Raw genomic sequence first — 20,047 nt, forward strand, 5'->3', positions numbered from 1 at the left:
AGGGGCCTGGGGACCAGCGCGGGGACGCTGTGGGCCTGTGTGTCGGTGATCCATGTCTCAGGGGTTCGCTGTGGGAACAGGAAAGGGTGGAAACGAAAACCCAGGCCTCGGACGGGAAGTCTGCCACCTGGGCAGCCGCCCGGAGCCTCTGAGGGGTGGTGGGGACCCCAGGTGGTTTGACTGCCCCACCCCCCCCGGGGCAGGGATGAGGCTCGCTGACGTCTGCGCCGGCGCCTGTCACAGCTCCTCACAGTGATGACTGCTGATGAGTATATCGGGCGTGGTCGGGTGTGGCTTCCCCCTTCTGCGTCTCCGGTCACCACAGCGTCATGGGTCAGCGATGAGTCCACAGTGAGCAGGGGTCAGCCATGAGTTCATTGCATCAGGGGTTCAGCCATGAGTCCATAATGAGCAGGGGAGTCAGCCATGAGTCCATAATGAGCAGGGGGTCAGCCACGAGTCCACGGCATCAGGGGTTCAGCCATGAGTCCATAATGAGCAGGGGGTCAGCCACGAGTCCACAGCGAGCAGGGGGTCAGCCACGAGTCCACAGCAAGCAGGGGGTCAGCCACGAGTCCACGGCGAGCAGGGGGTCAGCCACGAGTCCATGGCATCAGGGGGTCAGCCACGAGTCCACAGCAAGCAGGGGGTCAGCCACGAGTCCACGGAGAGCAGGGGGTCAGCCACGAGTCCATGGCATCAGGGGGTCAGCCACGAGTCCACGGCGAGCAGGGGGTCAGCCACGAGTCCATGGCATCAGGGGGTCAGCCACGAGTCCACAGCGAGCAGGGGGTCAGCCATGAGTCCACAGCATCAGGGGGTCAGCCATGAGTCCACGGCATCAGGGGGTCAGCCATGAGTCCACGGCATCAGGGGGTCAGCCATGAGTCCACAGTGAGCAGGGGGTCAGCCACGAGTCCACGGTGAGCAGGGGTCAGCCATGAGTGGCTGCAGTCCGAGTGCCACTGACAGGGACCGGTCACCACTTCTCACTCGCTCGCCCGCCCACGCCCCCTGGAGGCAGCAGCCAGGACGGGGAGCCTGGTTAGTGCCCAGCACTGCCCGCCCCTGAGAGGTCCCTGCTGGTCTCCTGGTGCCGCCCAGGTGCAGAGGCGCAGTGAGCTGACGGCGGGAAGGGGTTTGGGTGTCACGTGGAAAAACAGGCCCCCATCACGTCCTGACCACAGAGCTTAAACCCTGGGCTCCGCCGGGTCTGGATGGAGACGGCCATTGGAATTTCTTAGGAACTGACTCCGGTAAACTTACTATTATTTTGGGGTCTAAGCCAGATTTGTGTTTCTGTCTTTTCCATCCAAGCACTCACAAAAGCCTTGCTTACTTCCGGCGTCGGATTATAAGGACGGACGCATATTTTAACTTTCATCCTCAGTTATTCATTGAAAGTGCATTTTTATTCCGTACCTGGTACCGGCCAGGTTTCCCGTTCAGCACCGCGGACAGTTCCCCGCCTTTAAGGGCTTGTGTCCATCGAAAGGGGGAGGCGCACATACCAGTCATGGCAATAGGCTCCGTGGACTCCTCGCAGAAGCTGTGCTGTCCCTGCGGCCCTGGGTGTATCTGGGCAGTCTTCCCGGAGGTGGTGACATGCAGGCTGAGTGTTGAAGGATGGCCAGGAGTTTCCGCCACAAGGGAGGGGGGACGGGCACTCAGGCTTGGGGAATAATGAGAGAACAGGGGCGAGCACAGTGCCTTTGGGGGTGGGGGGGACGGGGGAGCCCATAACTCATCGCGGCTGGATGGCCGCCCAGTGTTCCCTGCAGGGCTCGGACGTGCCCGCAGCCCCGTGTCCTCCCCGGGGAACGTAATTAATGAATGTTCGCTGATGGAGTGAGTTGATGAATGGACATCGTTGGCAAGAGCTGTTACAGGTAGTAACGCATTTATAACGGCTGCCACGGGAGCAATGAGGAATCGAGACTCGACTAGATAAACGGTTGTTAGAGAGGGGCACATCGTCTCGGCCCACCGCCGCTAGGCCAGGCGTCCCCGCCGACCCGGCTTCCCGGTGACTGACGGGGGCATGGTCAGTCTGCGCCGTCGGAGGGGGTCGGGCGTGCGGGAAATGACGAGGCGTGACTGGCAGCAGGGACGCGTCATTATTTGTCGAGTGCTCCCTCGGTGCTGGGGAAGGTGCCGAGTAGCTCACTTGCACGTGTCAGTCTCTGGCCACGTGAATCCGTGGCACAGTCCTGAGAACGCCCCGTCTTCGCCCAGAGAGCGGTGGGTGGAGGGGTGGGAACCCTGACCAGGTCCCCTTGGCTGGAGGTGGCCCTGCTCACTCAGAAGCCAATGCCGGGCAGGACTCTGTGTCCAGAGCTCTTGTTCAACGCAGCCCGACCCACTGTCCTGGGAACAGGTGATGCAACTGAACGCGGTTTCCCTTTAAAATAAGAATCTCAGAGCCCGGCCGGCGTGGCTCAGTGGTTGAGCATCGATCTGTGAACCAGGGGGTCAGGGTTCGATTCCCAGTCGGGGTACAGGCCCGGGTTGCGGGCTCCATCCCCAGTGGGGGGCGTGCAGGAGGCGGGCGGTCCATGATTCTCCTCATGGATGTTTCTCTCGCCCTCCCTCTCCCTACCTGTCCAAATCCATAAAAATATTTAAAGAAAAAAACAGTGGCCGACACGGGCGTGCTGTGCTCGGTGACAGGACGAGTCTGCTTCCGTGGACGCCTGGGACCCGGTGGGTTAACTCTCTCCGGCCTTGCCCTGCCGCTGACCTCACGTCCTCGGAGTCCCGTTCATAATCAATTCGAAGGCGTTAATTGGACGAAACAATTCTTTACGGCCGTGTCCCGAGGGCGGCCGGCGTTTAATCGCGGCGCCTGTTTGCACAGGCGGTTTCTGTGTAACGAGGAGGAGGATTTAGTGCCGCCGTGAAGTTAACCGGGTGTGGCGTGCTCGGCCCCCGGCGGTCGGCCGGCGGCTGGGGTGGCGAGCAGAGTGTTCATTCACCACGTGGCTCTCGGATCATTTCCTCCGTGGCCCCAGCACCGCGTTGTCTCCACCACACGGACGTGACCATTGCCACTCGATTGTAACGTGTGTGTTTTTTCGTCTGTGATGCCATTTCAGTGTTTAAAACTCCTCACCCCGCTTAAGATGCGAGCAAGGCGTCTCCTTTCCTTCAGGTTCCTCCCTGAGGCCCTGGCCGTGTTCCTCTCTGCTTCCCTCAGCCTGCCCCTGTCTGGGGGTCACCGGGTGGAATATGCGGGCCCAGGTAGGAGAAACAAGAGCGCCCCCGAGAAAAGGTCCACCTTATGCGTTTCCATGAAAAGCACACGCCGGGCCCGGCCGCGGGGCTCAGTGGTGGGCATCGACCTGTGAACCAGGAGGCCAGGGTTCGATTCCCCGTCGGGGCCCAGGCCCGGGCTGTGGGCTGGGTCTCCAGAGTGGAGCGTGCAGGAGGCGGCCGGTCCACGGTTCTCTCTCATCGTTCATGTTTCTATCTCTCTCCCTTCCTCTCTGACATCAATAAAAATATATATTTTTTAAAATCCCAGAGAGGACGCAGAGCGCTGAGCGGTAGAGCAGCGATAGGAGGGAGGGTGGCCGGGCTGGCTCCGCGGGACGTCGCCCCGGAGCGTCGGTGAACGCAGCCGTCACCGTGGAAGCGCCCCCTGAAATAAAAGCGAAACCGGCGGCATTTGGGCGCCCGCGCCCCGTTCCTGTACTGTCCTCCTGCGGAGAATGGGGGTCGCACTCTTAACTTCACCTCGTTTCTTACAAAAGCGGGGAGGCACAGCGAGTCAGAATGAGCCGGATCAGACCAGAAAGGGCCCTGCCTCCTTGGACTCGGCGTCGTATCTGGGCAAGGGCTGGGATGCTGGTGCGGCCGGGCCTGAGCCTTTTCCTCCTCGAGTTTTTCAGTCTCTGGCCTCCTGCCATCCACACGTCCTGTTCTCACCCCACACGAGACGCAGACATTTCAGCAAAAGTACAAGTGAGCACGAGCAGGAAGGATGATTCAGCGTGTGCCCCGCACGGGGGCTTATCATCCGCACGAACTTCCTTGAGGCTTGGCTCATCACCCCAGCTCACGGGAGCAGACAAAGCTTCGGGAAGAGGAGGGCGATGGCCCAAGGTCACACAGCTCGTTAGAGGACATGGATCTCTAAACTAGACGGCACATTCTGCCAGGGAGAGCCAGCAGGGGACGAATGACACATGCATGTTGGAGCCTGGCCAATTGCTTAATCCCTTTTACCATCACCATCATCATCACCATCATCATCATCACCACCATCACCATCACCATCATCACCACCATCATCACCATCATCACCACCACCATCACCATCATCACCATCATCATCATCACCACCATCACCATCACCATCACCACCATCACCATCACCATCACCATCATCATCATCACCACCATCACCATCACCATCATCACCACCACCACCATCACCATCATCATCATCATTGAACTGACTTTAATACCCAACAAATATCATACTCATAAGAGAAAAGTACATCTTTGAAGAGATGATTTAAAACCAGCAGGAAAAATAGGTTTAGGTAATTTCCCAAATATGTCAAATATTTTCTCAGCCAAAGCTGCCCAGGAGACTTCCCCATGAGGCTGTTTCAAATTGAAGGAAGTTCATGCTTATGAGCTGTTTATCTTTAATGAATTGAATTTCATGCCTGAAATTGTGATGATTGGAAAACCTATTTTTGAAAATTAAGATGCAGTGGTCTGTCCTTGTCAAAGCGGTGACGTGTGTTTCTTGCTGGTCCGTGCACATCCCCGTAAGTACCACCAGACATCACCGTGCACCTGAGGAGGCATTTCTAAGTATCCAGCCACGTTCCCGTCCCGGCTCCTTCCCCTCTTGGACGCAGTGTTTCCGTTGCCCATCGCAGCAGGTCTGTCGCCAAGGGCACCTAGAAGTTGGTGGGCGGCCTGCTGGCTGACTCCCGCGCCAGGCCCCACCCCCGCCCCGCCTGGGGAGACACTGGTGATGAACTGTGACACTCTTCCCTGAGCCCTGATGCGGCTCTGGGCCGCCAGGACCGGTCAACCCGGTGCAGTTCTTGAATGACATCCATTTGCCAGCCTCACTCTGGACGAATCAGGTGCCCCGATGAGCCAGCCACCAAAATGAGATGGAGGACAGCTTTCTGTGAGGAGGCAGGGCAGGCCCTCTGGGCATCACCGGCGGAGAGACCACAGCACAGCCGGTCACGCTGTCCCGGTGGCTCTCCCCATCCCTGGTTTGATTCTCGCTTTTATTTTATTTTTTAAAAATATATATATATATTTTTTATTGATTTCAGAGAGGAAGGGAGAGGGGGAGAGAGAGAGAGAGAGAGAGAGAGAGAAACATCCATGATGAGAGAGAATCATGGATCGGCTGCCTCCTGCACGCCCCACACTGGGGATGGAGTCCGCAACCCAGGCCTGTGCCCTGAGCAGGAATCGAACCCTGACCTCCTGGTTCATAGGTCGATGCTCAACCACTGAGCAACACTGGCCAGGCTGATTCCCTCTGCACAGCACTTTTTTATGCAAAAGAGGAAGAAGGGAAATTTTAACACGGTATCATTTCAGACCTGCAGTGCCAGCCACGCCTGCCTAAATGTCTGCAGTGTGGGGCATTTAAAAAATAAATAAATTGAGATTTACTTTTTTTTTTTAACCTGAAAATACTTCCTGTATATTCTCCAAGATCAATACCTATCGATTGGATGCTTTCTTTGTTGACTATCTGCATAATAACCAACCGGCTAGTTTTACCATAATTTATTCCACCAGAATGGATAGTGCCTTGCAAATATTGTCGTCACCATGAATAATTCTGCACACACCCTCCGACGCCGGAGATTTTATTTCCGAAGATTGATGCCCACGTGAGATTTACGGGTCAGAGAATCCGTGGGTTTTTTATGACTGACGCCCCAGATTAATTTTCTGAAATTTGAGCCAATTCATTTTCCTGACGCCAACTTGTAAAGGCGCTTACTTCCCAACCCCCTCCCCACCTGGATGGGAGCCTGCTCCTCGCTCATCTGAGGGGGGAAATGTTATCTCTGGGTTTTGTTCTGCGTTTACCTGATCAGTAATGAAGAGAGCCCCTTTTCAGCCCAGCCGGTGTGGCTCCGTGGCTGAGCATCGGCCTATGAACCAGGAGGTCAGGGTTCGATTCCGGGTCAGGGAACCGGCCTGGGTTGAGGGTTCCATCCCCAGTGTGGGGCGTGCAGGAGGCAGCCCATCTGTGTGATTCTCTCTCATCATGGATGTTTCTATCTGTCTCTCCCTCTCCCAGCCTCTCCCTCTAAAAAAATCAATAAAAATATATTTTAATAGCGAAATAAGCAAAAGCACAAAGCAGAGACGCCGTTTCAGACCGGGATGGGTGCTGTGGAGTCAGGAGGAAGAAGGAGAGGCACTGGGTTTCCACTAAGTGAGGCCGGAAGCCGGGGGCCGGGGGCCGGGGGCCGGGGGACGGAGGGCTCCCAGGTGCAGGCGGGTGGGAGTGGGCCGGGCACCCAGGTGCGGGTCAGGTGAGGACGGCGAGCGGCCCTGGGACGGGAGGAGGACGGGGTGGGGGAGCTTGAAAGGAGAACCCGGGGGAACCTGTCGGGAGGAGCTGAGTGGCAAACCGGGAGCAGATGCGCCTGCTCGCCGGCGGGCCGTGGGCGTCCCCCGTGGGCCCCGCGAGGCCGGTATAAATAAACCCGGTATTTTTAAACCTGCGTGGTGCTTCTCCCCTTGCTTCCCGCTGGTGTGACATGGGAGTCAACACTGTGGCCCTGGCCGGTGCGGCTCAGTGGATAGGGCGTCGGCCTGCAGACCAAAGGGTCCCGGGTTCGATTCCGGTCAAGGGCATGTACCTCAGTTGTAGGCTCCTCCCTGGCCCAGGCCCTGGTCGGGCGCCTGCAGGAGGCAACCCATGGGTGTGTTTCTCTCACATCCGTGTTTCTCTCTGTCTTTCCCTCTCTCTTCCACGCTCCCTAAAAATCAATGGAAAAATATCCTTAGGTGAGGATTAACCAAACAAACAAACAAACAAAACCCCACTCATTCTGTGCTGTCCAGTGTGGATGCCGCTGGACACCTGTGGCCACTGAAGACTACGTTAAATTTAAATTTAAAATCCTACCTCTCAGCTGCACTGGCCACATTTTTTAAAAAAATGTTTTTATTGATTTCAGAGAGGAAGGGAGGGAGGGAGAGAGAGAGAGGAACATCAATGATGAGAGAGACTCACTGATTGGCTGCCTCCTGCACGCCCCACCTGGGGATGGAGCCTGCAACCCGGGCCTGGGCCCTGATGGAGAATTGAATTGTGACCTCCTGCTTCATGGGTCGGCGCTTAACCACTGAGCCACGCCGGCCGGGCCTGGCCACATTTCAGCACTTAGTAGCCACCTGTGGCCAATGGCTGCTCAATAGGAGAACATAAGGTTCCAAGTTCAAAGTTTCGGGTTAATTCATGTCTCTGACATTGACATGAACAAATCTAAGGCACATTTTCCCCTGAAATAATTGTTCTGCAAACAAAGAAGAGAGGAGAATTCTTGTGTGGAAGTCCTGAAGACATTTTTTTTTTGCATTGTGACATTTGAGTTTGAACACGTACCAAAATGGTGTGTTTTTTTTTAAATGCATAACTTTTGAAACAGCAGTGCGAGAGAAGGAAGAATTACATCACGCTGGGTTTAATTGCTTATGGGAAAAAGTGCTCCAGCCTTGTGAGCTGGGGAGGACAGATTTCCAGAAGAACTGCTGCTGGGCAGGTCGCGGCCGAGCTCCTGGGGAGGAGCAAGCATCCTGCAGACACCGCCTCCCTCGGCAGGGACACTGCGCCGAGGCCGGAGCTGGAATCATGGGGATTTGCAGCCGACAGGGGGTGGGGATGCGGCGGAGCAAAAACCCCACCCTCCTTATTCCTGAACCAGCGGCCGCACGATCGCAAACAAGTCTTACATGATTCCGGACGAAAAGCAAGTCAGGCCCGGCCGGCGTGGCTCAGGGGTTGAGGGTCGACCTAGGAGCCAGGAGGTCAGGGCTCGATTCCCGGTCAGGGCACATGCCTGGATGGTGGGCTTGATCCCCAGTGTGGCGAGTGAAGAAGGCAGCCGATCCATGATTCTCTTTCATCATGGATGTTTCTCTCTCTCTCCCTCTTCCTTCCTCTATTGAAACCAATAAAAATATGTATTTTAAAAAAGTATTAAAAATTAAAAAAGTATAAAAACCAAAAATGTGTCCTAGAAGCCGCCCGCAGCGTGACCGGGGTTAACGGATGTTCCAGCCCGCCGGCGTCTTGTCCGTGTGTCTATGGGCACCCTCGGCGTCCCGCGCCGACCGGCCACCCGCACCGTGTTCCTGTGTTGCGTGGAAGCGCGTGCGTGGTGTTTACTCTGTTCTGTACATTCCCGGGCGCCCGGGCTGAGCTCCGTAACATACAAATAGGAAGTAACACGGTGCTCCAATATGTGTGTGGCTATTTATGGGCGCCCAGACTTTTCACACTCCATATGCTTATTTTATAGACGTTAGAGCCGCGTGGGTGCGCTGCCTAATGTTGGCGACACATTAGCTTCGCGAGGTGCCGGAAGGGGTGATCCCTAATTCCCGTAAGTGAGCCACCCACCGGGGCCTCGGCCCCCGCAGCGCGACGGGGCCTCTCACACGCTGGGCTGGTTGCTGGAACAGAAGTGGCTAAAGACAGGAAGCGTTCACATCTCATCCGAGAGGATGCCGTGAAGCGTGCACGTGGCCACGCGTGATCGGCGTGTGCTGTCCTGCGTGCTTGTCCGTGTGCGCACCTGAGCGGGTGTGTGTGTGTGTGTGTACATCTTTCTACTTAAACAGTCAGTACAGAAGGCTGACGTAACGTGAGGTGCATTCACGCACAAAATACTCCTCCCTCTCTAGCACCTCAATTTCTGGAGAAAACCGCCCGCCCGTCGCCTCTCATACAAGGTGTTCTGCAGCATGTTTCTTATGCGGAAACTCAGCTGGGCCCCGACAGGAATCAGGGAATCGGCATGTGTCCTTGCGACCACAGGTGTTTCTGGTAACGTGGGTTTTGTGAGTAATTCTCAGGTTCAGCTGCTGTGTTTTCCACTTGTCCATCCAAGTGCCCTGTCATTCATCCATTCAGTTGTTCATTCATCGCCAAGTTGATCATTCATTCATTCATTCATTCACTCACTCACTCATTCAGCTGTTCACTCATTCACTCACTCACTCATAGACCTTTAGTCATTGCTGCCACCCCGGTGACAGGTGCAGCTCTGAAAACATTGCAGAGACGGTTTCCTTGTTCCCATCCCCACTGAGCACAAACTAAGCCTCTACTTTACCGCCGGTGGGTGTCTGCGTCTGTGTGACTGGCAGCTGAGTCACGGCCACATTCAGATGCGGAGCAGACGGGCCAACCTGCGTTTCCAGGGCATTTAATCGCAGGTCAGAGCGGAAGCCTCCCCAGGATGGCGCCTGTTCGCCGTTTATTGCCCGTCATCAGGTCCATTAAACGGAACCGTTGATTGAATTAAAGGCACAGGCCCAGGAGGCCTGAGTGATGAGAGCGCCCGCGACTCCAGGCGATGACCTCCTGCCGGCGCCCAAGGCCCTCCGTGAGCGACAGCACTGCTTGGCGCCCACGCGTGCTCCAGCTCAGAGTTCATCCCGTGGACCGCGCCCGCGCCCGTCACCTGCACTCCCCGATGGCTTCCCAGTCACCACCGGAAAAGTGTGGCGAGAGTAGCGGTGGCGACGGCTGTGTTGAAAGCCGGCTTGGCTCAGTGGATTTCAGAGAGGAAGGGAGAGGGAGAGAGAGATGGAAACATCGGTGTGAGAGAAACACAGCGATGGGTTGCCTCCTGCATTCGCCCTGACCAGGGCCTGGGACGTAGAGGAGCCTGCAACCAAGGTACGTGCCCTTGACCGGAATCGAACCCAGGACCCTTCGGTCCGCAGGCCGACGCTCTCTCCGCTGAGCCACACCGGCTGGGGCGCTCTCGAATATTTCATTAAAGTGCCCCCTGAGGTGTGGGGCGCCCTTTCTCCAGCCAAGGCTCGGCGGGGTTGGGCGGCGGTGTCTTCAACACCTTGGACAGCGCCCCGGCAGCCGCTGTGGCCTCAGCACCGTGGACAGCGCCCCGGCAGCCGCTGTGGCCTCAGCACCGTGGACAGCGCCCCCCGGCAGCCGCTGTGACCTCAGCACCGTGGACAGCGCCCCGGCAGCCGCTGTGCCCTCAGCACCGTGGACAGCGCCCCCGGCAGCCGCTGTGCCCTCAGCACCGTGGACAGCGCCCCCGGCAGCCACTGTGGCCTCAGCACCGTGGACAGCGCCCCCCGGCAGCCGCTGTGGCCTCAGCACCTTGGACAGCGCCACCCGCGCCCGCTGTGACCTCAGCACCGTGGACAGCGCCCCCGGCAGCCGCTGTGACCTCAGCACCGTGGACAGCGCCCCCGGCAGCCGCTGTGACCTCAGCACCTTGGACAGCCCCACCCTCCCCCGCAGCCGCTGTGACCTCAGCACCGTGGACAGCGCCCCCCGGCAGCCGCTGTGACCTCAGCACCGTGGACAGCGCCCCGGCAGCCGCTGTGACCTCCGAACCGCGGACAGCGCCCCCGGCAGCCGCTGTGGCCTCAGCACCGTGGACAGCGCCGCTCCCCGGGCCAATGGGTCCCCTGAAGGAAGAGGTCGGAACCCAGCGCTAGACGAGGAGAAAAGAAAGAACTAACTTTGCTGAACTCGCAGCTGACATCGCCATCGCTCCCCAAACTCTAAGCACAACTTACTCAGGCTTAATCCCCCACCCAGCCGGGAGCTCATCCCAAGGCGATGCCTCCCCAAACCCCTTCGCCGGCTTTGTGGCTGCGCAGGCCTAAGTGCTTTGCATGCGGGGGGACCCCCTTCATCATCGTCGCCGGCGCTGGACGGTCCATCCAGAGGCACAGGTCGCGTCCCCCACAGCTGCACAGCCCCAGGTTGGCTGTGTGAGGGTTACCCCCAGTCTGGTCAGGGCTCCCCCTCTCCCCTGTGTCCCCCATCCACACCCCGCACACATCCTCAGAGGCCTGGCCACGTTTCCAGGAGATGGTTGCAATTATTGATCACTTTTAAAACTTTTTTTTTTTAAAAAAAATACATTTTTACTGATTTTCAGAGAGAGAAAGATAGAAACATCAATGAGAGAGAACCATCCATCGGCTGCCTCCTGCACGCCCCCTACTGGGGATCGAGCCCACTACCTGGGCATGTGCCCTTGACCGCGGATCGAACCATGACCCCCTGGTGCACGGGATGCCGCTCAGCCACTGAGCCACGCTTTCAGGTTGAGAATCCAGAGGCCCCCAGAGAACATTAGGTCACATAACGGGTACCATCCTCAGGGTTCTCCCCGGCTGTGATTCACCCGGAGCCCATTCTCCCAGCCGGACGTCCCAGGGCCTTTAGCAGGCATCTCGTCCAGGGAGAGTTGATGTTGGCCAGACGGCCTTCCGCGCTGTAAAATCGTGTGTCGGTGACACGACCCCTGAGGTTCCTGGGTGAACGTCTGAGGGCTGCGATGACGTCAGGGGCGAGTAGCCTGCCTCCTCTGCCTGGAGGCGAACAGCAAAATCCTCCATGAAAACCTCCTTCTCGGGAGGATATTTTTAGCAAATCGCCCGCCGGACCGCAAACCGGAAAGGCCACATCGGCTTGCCGTTCATCTCTAAGCGTGTTCAGGCCACAAGGCTGAACGGGATGCGTTGACATTTATCCCAAGAATTTAGCTGACGGTCTGGTGACCTCAACCAGCAGGTTAACTCTCCCGCCTCGAACCCGCAGCCCCGGGGGCAGGAGCACAGCGGTGTATCGAGCCCAGGCCGGTGGGCTGCTCACGCTGGCGCTCCCCGATCAGCCCACAGAAGCAGCCCGCTTCGGCGTGAGGGCTCACCACGTACACGCTTGAGTTACGTTTCATCGCAAAAGAATTAAACACGGGAACCTCCCGGGGCTTCCATTTGTCATGTCAGGTGGGAGTAGAGAAAGCCATTAGGAGACGTGGCAATTATCATCACGATCAATTAGTCATCTTGTTTGCATATTCACAGGCGTGTAGAACCTCTCCTCCAGCAACGCCCCCGCCGCTCACAGCGACCACGGCTGGGGAGAGAGACGCCGGCTCGCCCCCCGCCTCCCCCCTTCCTTGCACCAGCGCTGAGCTGGCGGTGCCCGTGTAGGCGCTGAAGGTTTCACAGGTCGCTTCGCTGTCATGGAGACACCTGGGGGGGGGGGGCAGCCCGCCGGCCATCGTCCCGTCCCCTGGGGCGTGGCGCCTCCCTCGGGGCCACGCGTTAAAACCGGTGTCAACACGCGGAGGGTTTCATCGCCATCACTTCCCTGGGAGCTGCCGCTCACATGCTGACCAAGAGGGAGTCTTGATGGACAAATACCTCTTAGTGTCGCTCTTAAAACTGAAAAAAAATGGAGGGGGCGGCCGAAGAAGAGGCACTGGGCTGCCAGATGTAGCAGAGACTTTTAAAAAAATATTTTAAGTTGATATTAGAGAGAGGAAGGAAGAGGGATTGAGAGATGGAAACATCGATGAGTGGGCTGCACGCCCCTTACTAGGGCTCGAGCCAGCAACCCGGGCTTGTGCCCAGACCGGGAATCGAACCAGCGGCCTCTTGGTTCATGGGTCCATACTTGACTACTGAGCCACACTGGCCAGACCAGAGATGATTTTTAAAAATTGATTTGAGAGAGAGAGAGAGAGAGAGAGGAAATGGGGTGGGGGTGGGAGTAGAAGAGCATCGATTTGCTGCTCCTTTATTTATGCATCATCCATTGGCTGCTTCTGACTGGGGTCGAACCCACAACCTTGGTGTATCAGACAACACTCCACCCAACTGAGCTGCCCGACCCCCCCCCCCCCCCCGCAGGGTACAGAGACATTTTTAATGAGAAATTCTCCAGCACAAAGTCCAAGGGGAGACGTGTACCACGTGCAGCTGATCCAGCTCAGAGGGGGGAGGGACCCACCTGCCTCGCCAGCCCCCCCACCCCAGGCTGCGTCCTGCCCCCATTGCAGGCGGGGCTCCATGGGGTTCCGGAGCCTCTGAGCCCCACCCCCACCCGCCCATCACCTGTGGGCAGACAGGAGGGACTGGGGCGTCGGCAGCCCTGGCAGGAAAGCGAGTGTGTCTGTGGGTGCAGATGGAATTCCTTTTAAAGGAAAAAAAACCTCCCAACAGAAAGAAATGTTTTAAAATAAAGTAGCTCTCCAGGTCCAAGTGAACGTGTTTAAGGAAATGTCAGGGCGTGGAGCTGAGAGAGCAGCTTTGTTCCCTTCCTATTTTCATCCCCCACAGATGCTCCAGCTCACGAGTGGAGACACGATCCCACGGGGGTGGGGGGGAGACACGATCCCACAGGGGGTGGGGTGGGGTGGGGGTGGGAGCAGCGCCAGGGAAACAGAATTGTGCCCTTTTTCCTGCTCCCGCACAGAGGCCGTTCGTGTCTCCTGATTCTGCACCCCTCACCCCCCGTTAGTCCCTTCTCTCTGTTACCCTGAAATGCTGGGGCTCTCTCACTGAGAGCACCGCCTCTTTCAAAGGTCACTGACATCGTCCATGAGAAACAGGCTAGAGGTCAGCATAACAGCAGTTGTAAGTGAGGGAGGGGCGGGAAGGAACCCACCTTTTTTATTCTTATTGATTTCAGAGAGGAAGGGAGAGAGAGAAACATCAATGATGAGAGAGAATCACAGATCAGCTGCCTCCTGCACCCCCCCCCCCTTACTGGGGATCGAGCTGGCACCACGACCTAAGAACCCCTCCCCTCCCCCCAGGGCCGCCAGCGCCGCCGAGGAGGTCATGCAGATTGATGTGGAAATCGAAGCGCCCAGCGACCCGCCGGCCACGCAGCTCGTCACGTGGCAGGTGGAGTATCCAGGGGACATCACATCCGACTTGGGCGTCTCCAGGATCTACGTGAGCCAGAAGGAGCTGGTCGGCATCGTGCCCCTGGCCATGGTGAGCATGTCCCCGGGCCAACCCCACGGGCCGCAGGGACGGGAGGCTCCGCCCGGTGACCCAGACGTGGGCAGAGGTGTCCGTGGGAAACCGGGAGGCGGGGGCCGCAGCACCGTGGCGTCTGCTGAAATAGCCGACTCGGAAAGTGGTCTTACCCTACAGCGGAATAATAGCTCCTTATGAGGAAAATAACCAAACTCTAGGCCAGTGGTTCTCCACCTTCCTCATGCCGCGACCCTTTCATACAGCCCCTCATGCTGTGGTGACCCCCAATGTCATGGTGACAAATTGAACATCATTAAAGCATCGTGATTCATCACAAAAACAATATGTAATGATAGATGTGTTTTCCGATGGTCTTAGGCGACCCCTGTGAAAGGGTCGTTCGACCCCCCAAAGGGGTGGCGACCCACAGGTTGAGAACCGCTGCTCTAGGTGTTAGGTTTGGGCCTCCCGTTATCCGGAAGGCATCGATAATGGGATGTTTGCATCCCGCAATGTGACTGCGTAGGGGCCTCAAACACACGCACCTGCAGAGACCAAGCAGCTGGAGCCTGTGAGCGACACTCAGGGGAGGCGTGGAGGGGGCGGGGCGTGGCAGACACCTGCCAGGTCGCCCTGCAGGAGACCCATGTTCTGAATTGTTAGGATCTCCTGGTTTTCCAAGAGAAGCCGCAGATCTTGATTTGATGGAAGCGTCCTCTCACTCCTGCTGGAACTCCTTTTTTAATCAAACGCTGCAGGCTGCGCCCCTCCTGGCGCCCCCAGGTCACCGGTGTGGGCCGTGTGTCCAATCGGAAAGGCTGAGGCCGTCAGTCTGTCCGCCTCCGGGTGTGTGTGCCACACGGATGGGCTTGCCTCCCGGGGACCAGCCCTGGGGCCGGGGACCACGCAGCGGTGTCTGTGGGAAGAGCGGCCCCCCTCCCGTCACCGCGCGTTTCCCATGACAGTGACGCGCGTGGTGGCCTGTGGGCACCGCCTGGTATGTCCCCTTGGAGTCCGATGGGAAATGCTGACAGCGTGACTCCCAGGGGGTGAGAGGTCGCCGGGAGTTCCTCTCCCAGTGACAGGCGCCATGACGGTTGCCTAGTGACGACAGGTGAGGTTGTCCATGGGGAAATGCGCCGGCGGGGGGGAATCCGTGGACAGGGCGCTCCCTCTCTGTTCTCTCACTGCAAAGGCGCCTCCCGGTCCTTCATTTCATGGGTGATAGTGATGCCTCCGTGGGGGCCATCAGTGGGTCTGTTACCACCGAGGCAAGACCGTTTGTCTCGAATAAGTAATTAATTCAATCTGCTCCCCTCGGCACCTTTGGTCTGACGAGCTCGGTCTGTGTCCTGACTCAGCCTTCTCTGCCTGGGATGCCCCTCAGGCTCCAGGCCCGTCCCCAACCCTGCTCCTCACACCCCACGGGAACCCCTGCTCTCACCGGAGCCTGGGAGCTGCTCCCCCAGGCCTCTCCCTTCCCTGCTGTGACTCCTGGGATGTGCAGGGCTGTGTAAGGGAAGGGCTAGGAGCAGCCTTGGCTGAGGCGACGTTGAGCCTTGCACGAGCTGGGAACTGCCCCTCGCTGTCCAGTCCAGTCCAGTCCACCCCACCGGCCGTAGTGGCTCCAGGGCAAATCGGCTGCTGCTTTCACTAAAGGACTCCCGAGGATGGGGTGCAGGGCCGGCGCGGTGCCCCCCGAGGCCCAGGCCCCAGCTTTATTTCTGCATCAGCAGCCGAGGGAGGGCATGGACCCTGTCCTCAAGGTCACCCTGTGGCCCCAGGTGGCCGCTGGGGTGCGGCCAGCATGTCCGTTTCTGCAGAGCAGAAGTAAGAAAGGCAGGCGGCCGGCTGGCGTGGCTCAGTGGTTGAGATCGGCCTATGATCCAGAAGGTCATCGTTTTATTCCTGGTCCAGGGCACAGGCCTGGGTGGCAGGCTCACTCCCCAGTGTGGGCGTGCAGGAGGCAGCCCATCGATGATTCTCTCTCATCGCCGATGTCTCTATCTCTCCCTCTCTCACACTCTGAAATTAATAAAAACACATTTAAAAAAAAGAAAGAAAGGCAGGTGACTTCTCGTTTCAGGCCCAACCAGAAAGCTCCCCACGTGTCTCCATGGTACCACCACGTCGGCTCGCAATGTTCAGGAGGTTTTCTGTTTCAGAACATCCGTGGTTTGTGTTTGAGCACAAACACCTTTGCACACGTCCCTGATGGATTCGGGGAGAAACTTGCAGACATAAATTTGAGTCAGAGGGGGTGGGTCATAGGACAGGCAGCGCTGTGACATTTGTTGGTAACCGTCCTCCGGCGGCCTCCCCACGGCGGAGCGGCCGCAGCGGATAACGCCCCGCTGTCCTGCGCGGCGCCAGCAAGAAGCACTCAGGCCCCAGAGTGGACGATTACAGGCAATTCACATCGCCGCGCTGCCTTGGTTCGCCCCCCCCCTCCCCCCGCTTTTGGTTCCATTATATGTTTTTAAATTTCCTTCTTAAACATTTGTTCTGAGCCCATTTCCTTTTCCGATTGGGAATTCAAATTCTTATGACTTTGTCATTTAAAGTCCTTTTTGAGCATTGTGCTGAAAGCCACGAGACGAAGGGGGCCGTGTTCACCGCTTTTCACTGTGCGGTTCATTAACGCTAAATATGCCCACGCTACTGTGCAATCTCAGAGCTCCAGAAACTTCTCTCATCTCCAGCGGGAGGCTGTGCCCGCCCAGCACTAACGCCCGCCCCTCTGCTTCCTGGTTCCCTACACAGGGGATCCTAAGCTTTTTTTTAAAAAAAATATATACGTTTTTATTGATTTCAGAGAGGAAGAGAGAGAGAGAGATGGAAACATCAATGATGAGAGAGAATCATCCATCAGCCGCCTCCTGCACGCCCCCTGCTGGGGATCGAGCCCACATCCCGGGCCTGTGCCCTGACCTGGGATCGAACCACAACCTCCTGGTCCATAGGTCGAACCTCAACCACTGAACCACACCAGCCGGGCGATCCTAACCTTTTGATTGGCGCAAGGTCGTATCCACTGATCTGTGGAGGCTTATGCTTAGACTTGAGTTGGGTTCTCAGCTCCGGATAGAACTTGTCAGGCCCGGCAGCATCCGGATGGACATAACTGACCGTAACCAGAGGCCTCGCGCCCGGAGGGGCCGGTGACGAAGGTGTTGGGGACGGGAGAGTGCGGACCTGTGTGCCGGACCCGCCCTGCAGATTTAGGAACTGGAGACAGTTTTTAAGCAAAAACAGAGAGGCCCGTGCGCTTCTCTCCGGGAAGGGCCGCCCCATGTCCCATCTGGAGGCTTTCCTGCCAGGTGACACTGGTGGGCGAGCACGCGCACCTCAGAGCTCTCCCAGTCGCCCGCCTCCCAGCCCCCTCTTCCAATGCTCCTTCTTCCTCCTGCAGCCGGACGCCTGGCCTCCTGCCCTGGGGCCCTGAGATGCCCCTGCGCACAGCAGACCCGTGGCCAGTGGCCGGATTCTCTCTTGTTAACGTGGCTGGTGGAGATGACACCCCAGGAGCCATAACAGGCAGGAGCCACACCCAGGGTGACGGAGAGGCGCGGCTCAGCACGTCCCTCTACGTGCCCTCCATGTGCTTCCTGGGCTCACCTTACTGTCTGGACCCCCCCTACCCTCTCCCGACCTCGGCGCCCTCCCAGAGGGCAGGTAGCCCAGCGCCAGTGCATCACCCCGCGGACTGCGCATGTGCTGTGCATCACCCCGCCGACTGCGCATGTCCTGTGCGAAGCCTCTTCCCATTGGCTGGAGGGAGCGTCTCCATCCCCCAGGCAACGCGGGGAGCTTGGCCAGGCCCATCGCTGACTCAGTTAGTTGCACACCGAGTTCTTTGCTCGCGTGGCTCTCAGGCTGACAGGAACCTGGCAGTAGGCAGCCTCTTTCCTCCTCGTCTCATGTGCATCTTAAATCTCGTCGGTCAGGGCCCCCGATCTCTGACTCGGTGGAATATTCCATTCCTGCGAGCCCAGGGCACGAAGCGCACCCACAGTTTTATAACCATGTAATTTGCTCCTGAAAAGCTTCTGATGGAACAAACGCATGTTCAATAAACGTCCCTGAGTCCATCGCGCCCCTGTGCTTCTGGGAGATGAACGTCCCTTTCACCAGCCGCCCCTGCCTTCGTCCTCAGCGCCCGCAGGACTCAGACTCCGGGCCGCCCCGGCTGGGTCCCCTGCTGCCCACAATGTGCGCCACCCGCCACCCACCGGGCCTCTCTGCATGGCACCCAGGGGCACCCCCGCTGGGGGGGGGGGCGGCACAGGGCCACAGGCCAGGCGCCCCGGCGTCACGTGTGTCTGAGAGGCGGGTCACACTGGGTCATAGTGTCCCGTCAGCTGTGGAGACGGCACAGGTAACACGACAGTCACCTGCCAGGATCAGAACGTGAGAAAGGGCCCCCGCATGAGGGAGGGCGGCCATCTTTGCTGGCTTCCGCGGGGAGACTCCTTCTTCTCGTTCTTTTTGGCGTGACAGCAGCCTCCTGGCTCCTTTGCGGCTGACGCTCCAGGGCGTTCTCTCCCTGTGTCGGCCGCTGACTAAGATGCCAGGGGCCTCGCTGCTTCCCGGGCCTCCCGAGGCCGCGGTCCCTCCCAGAGCACAGGGCTCTCCTGGCCGCAGCTTCGGAACCAAGTGCCGTGAACAGCCCTTGAGAAAATTCTCTGCTCCGAGACTCAGTCTGGCTTTGTGTTCCCCAAACGGCAGGCCCTGGGCCCCGAGTGCCTGCTGGGTCAGGTGGCAGGGGTGGCTCTCCGCACCGCCCTCCTGTATGAGGCCTTTCATCCCCACAGCGACCCCGGGGAGCAGGGACCACGCTGACCCCCGCTGCACAGGTGGATGGGGGCGTGTGGAGCTGAGGACCACCCCCCCCCCCCCCAGTGACCCAGCTGAGAGGCGGGCGGGAGTCAGGCTCTGACTAGACAGAGGGCCCAGGGGCCAAGCGCCCAGCCAGTCCCCTCTATTGTGGAAACAGAATTTAGGCCCTGGCGGTTGGCTCAGTGGATAGAGCATCTGCCCGCGTCTGCCTGTGGACTGAAGGGTCCCAGGTTCCATTCAGGTCAAGGGCACTTGACCAGGTTGTGGGCTGGATCCACAGTGTGGGGCGTGCCAGAGGCAGCTGATCCATGATTCTCTCTCATCATTGATGCTTCTCTCTCCCCCTTCCTGTCTGAAAGCAATTAAAAAATATTTTTTTAAAGGAAAGAAACTGAGTCTAGGCTGTTGACCAGCACAGTATGCAAACAGCTCTTCAGAAAATGCAAATGCAAGAGGGCCGCTCATAAAGACAGGATGGCGACAGACGGGCAGAGGCGTCGGGAAATGCATTACTTATTGTGCAGCAGCCACTGCCTTCCTGGGCGGTCAGCCCCCGCGCCGCCCCTGCTCCCCCGCGAGCTGGCCTCGCAGAGAGAGCCCTTCCCGGTGCAGCAGCCGCGGCCCAGCCTCGCGGCTTTCACACGTGCGCATGGCAGGCCCGAGCGCCCCCGCTGCTGCTGGCCGCGTGGCTGCTGCCCGGCGCGCTCAGTGCGCGGACCCTCAGGGGTGACCATTTCGTGGGCAGCAAAGCAAGACCCTGTGCCTCTCTGTCCTCCCTGCCGAGGGCGCAACAGAGCTCGCAGCCCCCGCGGGGAGGCAGCTGGTGGAAAAGGAAAGAGTGATCCAGGCCCGGCCGCGTGGCTCAGCGGGTGAGCGCCGACCCATGAACCAGGAGGTCAGGGCACAGGCCCGGGTTGGGGGCTCCATCCCCAGCGGAGGGCGCGCAGGAGGCAGCCCGGCATCAAGGCTTCTGCCCCGTTCGCCTCAACCGATTATAAACGGAAGAGCCAGGCCGGACAGGAGCCGCCCTCTCCCCCCGTAACCGCGGCCCATGGTCGGGGGCAGACGGAGCCCGTTCTCTGGCGTCTCCGGTTCTCGTGGACGGGAAGCCGCCCCCTCCCTGACGCGGAGCCTGACTCCTGGAGGAAGGGCCCTGAGTAGAAAAACCGCTTTAAAGGCCACGTTTTCATGAGGAAGCGCAGTTGCCGCT

The 20,047-nt window shown here is 58.5% G+C and overlaps 1 protein-coding gene across 1 annotated transcript in view; it reads left to right on the plus strand.

The window, feature by feature from the left end:
* TMEM132D (transmembrane protein 132D) overlaps positions 1–20,047 on the plus strand; it is a 77,569-nt gene that overhangs the window by 37,951 nt on the left and 19,571 nt on the right. The window contains exon 4 of the mRNA XM_036318535.1: positions 13,830–14,013. Coding sequence (XP_036174428.1) covers positions 13,830–14,013 — 184 coding nt within the window. The remainder of the gene's footprint in view (positions 1–13,829; positions 14,014–20,047) is intronic.

This window comes from Myotis myotis, unplaced genomic scaffold (assembly GCF_014108235.1).
Source record: "Myotis myotis isolate mMyoMyo1 unplaced genomic scaffold, mMyoMyo1.p scaffold_m19_p_79, whole genome shotgun sequence".
NCBI classification, from domain to species: domain Eukaryota; kingdom Metazoa; phylum Chordata; class Mammalia; order Chiroptera; family Vespertilionidae; genus Myotis; species Myotis myotis.